The sequence below is a fragment of the Leptinotarsa decemlineata genome, unplaced genomic scaffold (genome assembly GCF_025532065.1).
Source record: "Leptinotarsa decemlineata unplaced genomic scaffold, Ldec_3_MD MMD2_tig00000035_RagTag_RagTag, whole genome shotgun sequence".
In the NCBI taxonomy this organism is placed as follows: Eukaryota; Metazoa; Arthropoda; class Insecta; order Coleoptera; family Chrysomelidae; genus Leptinotarsa; species Leptinotarsa decemlineata.
Window position 1 is genome coordinate 10,592,023 of NW_027412540.1, and position 10,111 is coordinate 10,602,133.

General features: G+C 33.9%; 3 protein-coding genes across 4 annotated transcripts in view; 1 reads left to right on the forward strand and 2 right to left on the reverse strand.

The window, feature by feature from the left end:
* Positions 1–6,243, forward strand: part of TP53INP (Tumor protein p53 inducible nuclear protein) — a 69,666-nt gene extending 63,423 nt beyond the window's left edge. The window contains 1 exon segment of the mRNA XM_074171872.1: positions 2,969–6,243. Within this exon segment, the coding sequence (XP_074027973.1) occupies positions 2,969–3,124 (156 nt within the window). The 3' untranslated portion in view covers positions 3,125–6,243.
* wrm1 (wurmchen 1 transmembrane protein) overlaps positions 1–10,111 on the reverse strand; it is a 140,560-nt gene that overhangs the window by 116,581 nt on the left and 13,868 nt on the right. The window lies entirely within an intron of this gene.
* The window catches only part of Adck5 (aarF domain containing kinase 5), a 99,803-nt gene that overhangs the window by 88,111 nt on the left and 1,581 nt on the right, over positions 1–10,111 (reverse strand). The window lies entirely within an intron of this gene.

Sequence of the window (10,111 nt, forward strand, 5' to 3'; positions counted from 1 at the left end):
AAATAAGGTTCATACATCAAATTAGATTATTCATTAAATATTCCAATTATTTGGAAATCAATAATCAGAACGTATAATGACCATGAGAAGAAGTTATCAAGAGAGATACACTAACAACCCAACTAATCGGCTAGTATTCATTCAGGAAATGTATTTAATTATAACATATGAAAACATTCCGAGACATATTCTAGCACAGTTACGAAGAAGTAACACATCTTGAGAAAGATGTTTTCTCATTTTTTTATGTCCATGTCCCAAATACACATATAATTTCGGGAAAATGAAGATATGAAAGATAATTATTAAAGAGAACGTAGATGAAACTGACAGTCTGACATGATTTTTCCAACAACAGGGTGCATATACACACCATATTTTTTTTCTGTACTCTCTTCCGGAGGCTAATGGATGTTGGTTCATGAATGTATATGTGGAGGGAGCATAATAGCGTGGTGGGGTGCTACAAATGCTGTAATTTTGGGACCACCTCCAAGGTATGCAGGCAGGACTCGGCTACATGAATTACAGGGGTGACTGCGAGCTAGAGAAGGCACTTGTCATTTGATCCTAATACGCCCAGTGTATGTGAGAAGGGTCGAGCTACAGCGTAGAAGAACTAATTATGTTCAAGGTTCTACAGATAAATGTAGGGAAGGAAAGAGAAGGATTGCTGAAGAGAAAAATGCCGCAGTAGTGTGTATTTAGGAACCATTGGGCTAGGCAACCGGCCTGGAAAGGATGGGTCAAGCAAGATGATGGAAAAGGGACTAAGGTTCGCACCTGGGTCCGATCCACCATCCATAGCTTGACCCCTAAGAATGTGAGAAGTATGAATAGGATAGGTATAATTGTAGGTATGAAAGAGGTAACATAAAAATTATGAATGTATATGATAAGCCAGGTGGAGAATTTTTTATGAGAGTGGGAAGGAAGAAAGATCTGGTTGGAGATATGAATGCAAAGAACGTTGCATGGGGTGGCAACACCACGGATAAAAGCGGAGAAGATATGCTAGAATGGGATAATGGAAAAGGGGCCAAAGTCTCGGCACTTTCTCCAGCAATAGGGGGAAAAGTTGGATCGACCTCACCATTAGCGCGAATACGCAGGTGAATGAATGGAAAGTGAGTATGGAAGAAACAATGAGTAACCATAGGATGATCGAGTTTTGCTTGATGGGGTTACCAAAGACGTGAAGGGTGGTAGTTACGAATATAAGAAGAACCGACTGGGATGGAACGTATGATTTCCGAATACAATATTGCGAAGGAGGATGGGACCTGCACCGAGGGGAAGGAAGAGACCAGTCAGTCTCTGCTGAACAAGTACGTCCCCAAGAACGATCCCCTGAGCGGCACTCCTATCAGGCGGCAATGGAGGGAGAGAGAACGAGAGGAGTGTGGCGAGGAACTGCCAGCATTCTCGATTGAGAAGCTGCGAGCGGTGGCGGATCAGCTTCTTGACGGGAAGGCGACTGGGGTGGACGAGGTCCCTAACGAAATCTTTCGGAAGGCGACGGAATGGAAGGGCAAATGCATGATAGAACTCTTCAATTCCTCTGAAGAGAGAACATTTCCCGGAAGTATTGGAGAGGACAAATGGATATCAAAGAAGGACGGAAATACCAGGCTCATCAGCTTGCTGACCGGCATGGGACGGATGTTAGACAGGCCTCTTCTTAGTGGTAGGATTTAAGTTTGGTGTGGGAAGGGGTTAGAAGTTTTCTTCTGTTGAAAAAAAGGTGAATAAAATAAAAGAGAACAAAAGAGCAAGGAGAAACAGTATAATTGTGGTGTTGGACCTGTCAAACGCCTTTAATACTGCATGGACACCAGCAATTGAGAGATGCATGATAAGAATGGGAATGCCAGAAATTCTGGGGTATGAGCTTTATGGGAGAGAGAACAGTCACCTGTGGGACGGACAGTCTCTACGTTACACGTAGATCGCACGAGGGAGGGAGAGTGTTCGGAGGAGTAGGGGTTCCCCTGACAGTGGTGGCGTTAGATAGAAGGAAGATGTTATTTGTGAGACCTTCGGACTTGGCCAACGTAGTCAAAGGCGTTATTCATGTATTCTCCTTCCGTCGTACCACCCATAACCTGCGATAAGGAACTTCTTTCAAAAATTTGAAATATTGTTGGAACTATTATTGTTCATTGTAAAATTCACTACAAAAAAAATCGCTGAAATGTTTTTTCGAAGTTTCAGTTTTTTTACAATATGTTCAAGGAGGGCCAGCACAGAAAAATCGGAAAAGATATAAAAAAAACTATTTTTCGTTGTTGCTTTTCGAGCTGTACAAGATGGCATTTATAGATTTTCAATTTGACGGTTTGTCTCAGAGAAACCATCACCAATTTAATACTGATTTGTATCTCTTTACGATTTTCCCCATGCTGGGCCTCTTTTTCTTGGACACATTGTATAATAAAGGCTCAGAAAATAATTCAATTGACTGCAATTTAATCAGCAGATAAGTCTTTAGCATCCAATAGTCCTGAACTTCTAGGTCCTTTAACGAATTTGTTAGTTTGAAGTAGAGATGAAGTAATGGGACAATTGAAATAAAGATGATGTCAAAGGTTATAAAAACCACTCCAGTTGTGGTTGTGTATTTGATGTATTTCAAAATCTTTTATTCGGAGGTAAAATATCAATTTTTGGAAGTAAATATATTAAAGCATAATTACTCCGACAGTGATACAATGAATATTACTGGAGTTTTTTCCCAACACCAAATCGTTATTTTTAACACCTCAACACGTGTTTCGATCACCAAGTAATCATCTTCAAGAGGAAGATTAAACAGTTTAATCTTTCTCTTGAAGATGATCACTTGGGGATTGAAACACGTGTCGAGGCGTTAAAAATAACGGTTTGGTGTTGGGACTAAACTCCAGTAATATTCATTACTACACCAAAGGTTCCAAATAGTAAGTGATACAATGTCTTTTTTTTTCAGTCGAAGGTGCAGATTTCTACTAAGGCACTCAGGCGCAGTTATGTAGAACGTAACAATAAGGCTCGTGAAGTAAATAATCGTAATCATCAACAAAGGCGTGGGGAACGGTCTCAGGGTGCTACCCGTTCCTGTGCCAATAACAACCGCAAGTGCTGAGCGCAATTAACACTGATCTCATTTTGCAACATTCGAGAAAACAAAAACAATGAATGATTGATCATATCATATTTTATTCCAGACTTTTTCTTATTAGCACTAGTAGTTGTATGATATTGTTAATTAAGAAGAAGGGAATATTGATTAAAAATCCCCTCTGACTGTAAATATAGATACATATTTTTTCAAAAGTCTGGAATGGAAGAGATACCTTCGAAAATGGCACGTGTGATTGATAAAATTCACCAAAGCACCGTGTTGTGTTCAATAAATTCAATATTTCTTATTTGTGAGTATTAGATGTTGCAAAAACATTATATTGTGTCTTTCAAATTATTTTTGTTCATTCACATTACAGCTATTAATCAAAACGGTGGTAATATGAAATATAACCATTTTAATTGAGTCCATTCGTTATTGTAATGTGAATAATTTCTGTACATACAGAGACATGATATATTTTTACTGATAACTTTAGTGAGATGATATATTTTGAAAAGTAATTTATTTATGTTGATTTATTTAAAGCAATCAGATTCATTTGAGCAGCCTTTTGATCACAAATAGATTAGGAATTCATTTTTATTTCATGTATATTCGTGATCATAAGAACTCGTATTACAACACAATTCACTCTGTGAGTTCTTAACTGTCTGTGATTTCTGAATTTCAATGAGAGATCCGTGACAATGACTTCTCATTACTTATTTGCTGATTTTTTTGAGTTTACTACAAGCTCTCGTAATCATACCATCCAAAATTTTACTGATAAAGTACAAAGAAAAAGTTGCATCATTTTTCATCGTCATTACCATTTCCCTGCAAAATTTCACTGTATATAGTTCTGTGAAATAACTTTTAGAATCAAGTATGGGCATTCCCTAGGTATATTGAGGTAGCTGTGTATTTTCAGGAAAAAAATTTTGCTCGAAAATAAATAATTATTGGAATAAATTTCTTCAATGTAAAATGTTCTGTGGGAAGGCTATCTCAATATGCCCACATTCCAAATAGATATAAACATTACAGAGCATTTAGGAAAATGTATAGATTAGGCCAAGTGTGTTACCTATGCTGTTGGTTATCAAACACCAATTTACTTTTATGAATAATGTATTTCAAATCTGATTTCACAATGGCCATTACAACTTTCTTATGTTTTTCTCACTACAATAATTACATTACCTGAGAAGGCTTATCTTATCTGATTTTGTTGAATCTGTTGATATTGTATGTAGTTTTATCGAAAACAACTTGCAGTGTTTGAAAATGTGTGTCCCTTATCTTCTAGCTTCTAAGCCACACTAAATTTGGGATGTTAAATTTCACTCTACTTCATTCAATATGTTATTCAAGTTAATAAGGAGGTAAGAAAGAATTAATGTACATTTCAAAGGATTTGTTATTATAGATGATTGAATTTTTAAAATTTTTCTAGTTTGGGATGTTCAATTTCAGATTTTATTGATACGGAAAGTAAATTATATTTTGTTTTTATATATTTTACTTCAAAGTTAGATGAAGTAGTTAGTCTTAATCCATCGAAATGTTAATTACTGCAATGAAGCTTTTTTGCTTCTGCTCGGAAGATGTCTGACTTGTCCATTTATTCAGAGTTACTATAAAATACTGTAGCCTCAAGGGCTTGTTGCGTTTCTCCTCCACATTTTTTTAGGACACCCCTTCCAACAATCTTATTATCTATACTAGTTTGTATGGATTCTCTTATTGGATGTTTTATCATATTCAAGTTGTCCATAAATTGTTTTCTTTCTGTTTTCCTGTGCTTCACATTCTCATTAAACATGAAGAGCTCTGTCCCCTTCTTGTATTTCCTGTAGCCAAGATCTCCATGAATGGACAGTTTCCAACAATTAGCACTGTAATTATTCTAAACTGATATTTGCTTTGACAAAGCTTTCTTCTCAGACCTTCATGTAAGTTTGCCCATATGTATGTTCCAGGGTACATTTCCCCACCACTCTTTATTGATACCCATTGAAATCTTGTTTATTACAATAATGAAATTATAGATAAATATTTTATTGACTGCTTTTACAGAAAACAGTAGTATGTCACTGAAACGTAAATCAGTATTTGTATAGGACAAAATAAAAACCAACTAACATGACTCATGTTAAGCAAAGGTGCAATTTTGAACAGGAAGTAAATATTCTGAAACTGCATCTAAGCGAGATTTCAAATATTTTTTATGATTATTTTGAAACAAAACATATTTGTATTTAGAACATTGTTTGGTGGTCTGAATTTTCGATTTTCAATAGGATGGCTATTACATATATTATATGAATGCTCATCAGACTACCTATATAATGACATATTGATTAGTTTTAGTCAATTTATTACTGAAAACTTGTTATTGAAAAAATAATTTTATTAATTAAAAACGCTTTTTTAATAAGAAAGTTGATATTGAGCTAGACTGAAAACAGACTTGAGAATATAAAAATTTTTAATAATGATATTTGAGTTAAGGATAATTGTTTCCAAATATCTCTAGTTGATAATTAACAGCTTGTAGAATTTTAACTTTTTTTGACAGCTCTCAATCGTTTATAATGTTTCTTGTGCTCATTAGAAAGCGAAAATATATGATCTGTAATCTTGAAATTGTATTCAACGAATAGATGCCCTATTAGTATAATTTACTACTAAGATTTTCCTTTGCTTTTCTATGTCACCCATCACCATTCATGGATCAAAAATCATAGTGTAGGTTTAAGTGTATTTCTATTTTATTGAGTATATGTGTGTATCAAAGTATCGATTAGATGTAAGAAAAACAATCCCTCATTTTTACGTTTCACATTTGATTGTAACAAATTCGTTTGATTTTGATAAGTATTTTTCCAAGTACATAATGTCTCGTTGATTGAACGACAGTATGTCTGTAATTTTTAAGTTTGTATGTTAGGTATATTTGCTTGATTACATGTGAACTGTCTGGTAAGTTAACAGAATGTGTATGCAGCACTTGTAGTTATAGTAGTTCAACTGTGTATGAATAGCATGTTCTAACGAGTCTGTAAAAAATATTGTGTGCAAGTACGAAAGAAAATGTTATAAAAAATTGAAAACAATAAAATCCTATTGCGTTACTTTTTTTTTTTATTTCCCAAAATGCCATGATATATCTTTGAACTCCCTGATTTCTCAATAAAAAAGGACTTTCTCGTCACAAAGGAATAAATGGGAATGTAAGTTTCTTTGTTAGTTTCACAAGAAAACTACTCAACCGATCATCATGAAATTTTGTACACATGTTCTTGGAGGTATTAGAAGTAAAGTAAGATACTTTTTATTGAAAAAAAATGTTTATGTAAGATACAAAAATTGAAAATTATTTTTGTTACAGTGAAATATATTTAACATTTTTGAATTGAAGGGGTTATATTTCAAGGAGTGATTCATTTTTGGGAAATAAAGTTTTTGGCTTTCTACTATTCCATCCTGATACAAAAAAAAATGCGGGAATCTTCCAAAACACTTGACGTAGGGCTCTTCAGCACCAATCTGGATAACATAGAAAATACATAGAATTCATTCATGAATTACGATTTTTTATGTCACGGAATGAGTTTGATCTACTTATGTCATCGATGACATCGTAATGACATTCATTCACCTATTTGATTAAATCCCAGCCAAGAGGAATCTCATTTGAATTGAAGGGGTTATATTTTTAGCAGTGATCAATTTTTGGGAAAAAAGTTTTTGGCTTTCTACTATTCCATCCTGATACAAAAAAAATGGGAATCTTCCAAAGAAAGGAAGGAAGTAATCCATTTGAAAATACGTAACTCTATACATGGATGAGTAGATCATGCAAAGAAGCAACTTTCAGACACAAACTGGAAGAAAGCCCTCCTAAGGCAAGTGTCTTACGGCGAAACATCGGTGTCTACCAGTGAGGATGACAGTGTTCCATGTAAGTATAATTTGTTACCATTCATTTAAAGTAGAACTCCTGTGAATGATATCTGATTTTATTCCATAACGAATGTTTGGAATATAAACTGAGAAGAGAAAAGTATCTTCTGTATAATTCCGTGTTCATATAAAAGTATATGTTTCGAAAGATTTTTTTTCTTTCGTGTAATTCAATGTTTATATGAAAGTAGCTGTTTCAGGGCTTTCTTCCAGTTTGTGTCTGAAAGTTGCTTCTTTGCATGATCTACACATCCATGTATAGAGTTACTTATTTTGAAATTGATTACTTCTTCTTCTTTCTTTGGAAGATTCTCACATTTTTTTTGTATCAGGATGGAATAGTAGAAAGCCAAAAACCCAAAAAATTTTAACATTTGTTGTTGCAATTCAATAAAGCGTATTTTAAATTTCGAAACTTCATCGTATGTAATAAGTTTTTAAAATTGATAATCCCAGCCAAGCATTAAAATATAGTTCTTATTGATTCATTTCTATTCTACTGACACTTATTTAATGGCATAAATGCGAGCGAAGCCGAGAGTAAAAGCTAGTAGAACATATTAATAATAAAATTGTACAAATGTTAAGAGCTCTATACATATAGGCGTTCCATTTACTTGAGTTTCACTAATAGATACTTGGTTTACAATGCATATATATATTGACGATTCTTAGGTATCTGTTAATCATATGGGGTAATTGTGGCATTACTGATTTCAAAAAAATTCAAAAGACTCAAAAACAACAACAATCTACTAGTCAACAACCAGTTTTACTAGTATTATATAAGGGGTAGAAATGACTCACATCTGAGCATGGTAAGAATGAGCAAAGGATTATACAATCCTTTTACACAGGCTGTGAAAGTCTTCAATGGATTACCTGTCCTTATACGTGAGTTATCGGGCTATAGTTCATTCATCAATAGTTTAAAAGAACATCCGAGCCTCGAGGCACATGTCTGATACATTACTTCTATGAGCTTTGTAGTGGTTTTCTAGTTTTCATGTTTCACTTGTCATGTTGAATCTTTGTGAATCCCAAGACCAGCATTTTTGCTGATTAGAGAGAATAACAACATATTTTATATTTATAGTGTCCTAACTGAGTTGAACTGTACTCAGTTCTTATATTCTTATATAAAAAAAATTGTTATTAAGCCCATAGTAGTAGCGAATGGTGTCTCAGACCATGTCGATACACATATTTATGATTTTTAGGAAACTTGCTCTGAAAATGATCAACAATCGTGTTGCTGGAGATTAAATCCATTTGGAAAAACGTTTTCAGGAAGTTTATTCCACATAAACGTAGTTCTCTGAATGAAAGAGTTCTTGAACATAGAAGTGCGAGGTGTACTGAGTTGAACCTCAAAATGATGAGCAGCCACAGTCCGTCACCACTGGCTCTGTTGTTGGATGGAATCCAGCAGCTTCAAGGTATGCTTGGGGACGGAGCTCCATACACGAGAACAGTACGCCAAAAAAGGTCTGATCTGAGCTTTATAAAGCATGCAATTATAAAAGACTCTTATTTTGAAATATAAATGAATAGATTATTGAAGTTCGGTCTGATAGACCAGCGCGACAGACGGCTTCATGAAAGTTATTTAATTATTCAATTTACCTGAAGAATATATCATTGGCAATCAGGAAAAACTGAATTTTCAATAGGTCAGTTGTGTAGCCCATACCAAAGCAATTGTGAGAGAATGATTAGGTACGAAGTTTCCGAATAAATGGATTGGAAAGTTCAGACCAATTCACTAATATTCCACAAACCCATAAGGAACATTTGAAACAAAGGGTTTATGAAATTGATTTTACTTGTGGAAGAGAAATGTTGGAAAATAAAATGCAATACCAGTTAACACCTCTACCAATTTTAGAAATGAGAAATGATTCTCAATTTCAGAGGTAGACTAGAAGTGATGAAAAGAGAAATGAAAATTTCTATGTTTTTTCTCTTTTCATCATGATCTCCTACCACATAGTAACAGCTACATCCATCAATTTATAGACTAGAAGTGTCTACTGGAATTGGTGGAGTTATTTTTGAAAGATATGTACTTTTGTGTATTGTACTGAAAAAAGTTACATTATTATAATGAAATATTTTGGATGGAGCAGACTTTTTCATCAGAAAATATTTTTTCGTAAATTGAAGATTAAAAGAGATTTTTCACTTAGCATCTCTCTGTTTTTTATCTTGGCCTGAGATGAAAAACAGAGGTTACATGTTTTGACGCAACCAACTGATCTTCAACCTTTCCCGTTTCAGTACATGTTCACATTCATTTATTGTATCATTATGGGAATAAAGACCTATTATTATTATTATTGAAACATATTCATGATTCTAGAGGTTATAACATCAAGAACACACATTTTCCTTATATGGATTTATTACAATTTTAAACTTCACCAGTGACAATACTATTTATTTGAGGAAGTCCTATTCTGAGGTTTCAATAATTTTAGTATGTGGGTTACCTGAACTAATTGTTCATTCATTGTAATTTCCATCCTAAAGGATAACTAGATTATTGGAACACAAAAAAGAATATGATAGTAAAATGCATTTGATATATTGTGTATCAAAGAAAACATGTATCACAGCAAAAATTTACCATTCATCGAAATTTGAACTATTTGCTATTGTATGTTATTGTGTGCTACCAGAAAATACATACAGACTAGAAAAATTGAATAAAGGAGATGGAGAACATTGTATGAGTACCTTTGCACATATTTCATAAATGAAAATTTATAAAAACTACGATGAAGCAGACAAATCAGAGAAAGTAGGTATAGAGGAAACAGAGTTCTCGTATAAGAATTGTTATCTGAGAAGTGTTTCAGAAACAGCTCGAGTGATGAAGACTGAAATCCTACCACTAGTAAAAAATACGAAATGATCAAGAAAGAAAGGCCAAAACTAAATATGAAGAAGCCAGCAAAGTTCCACAACTATGCTTGAGGGCAAACATACTGCAAAACAGCCAAATGATATAAATGTATAACATCCTGTATTTAC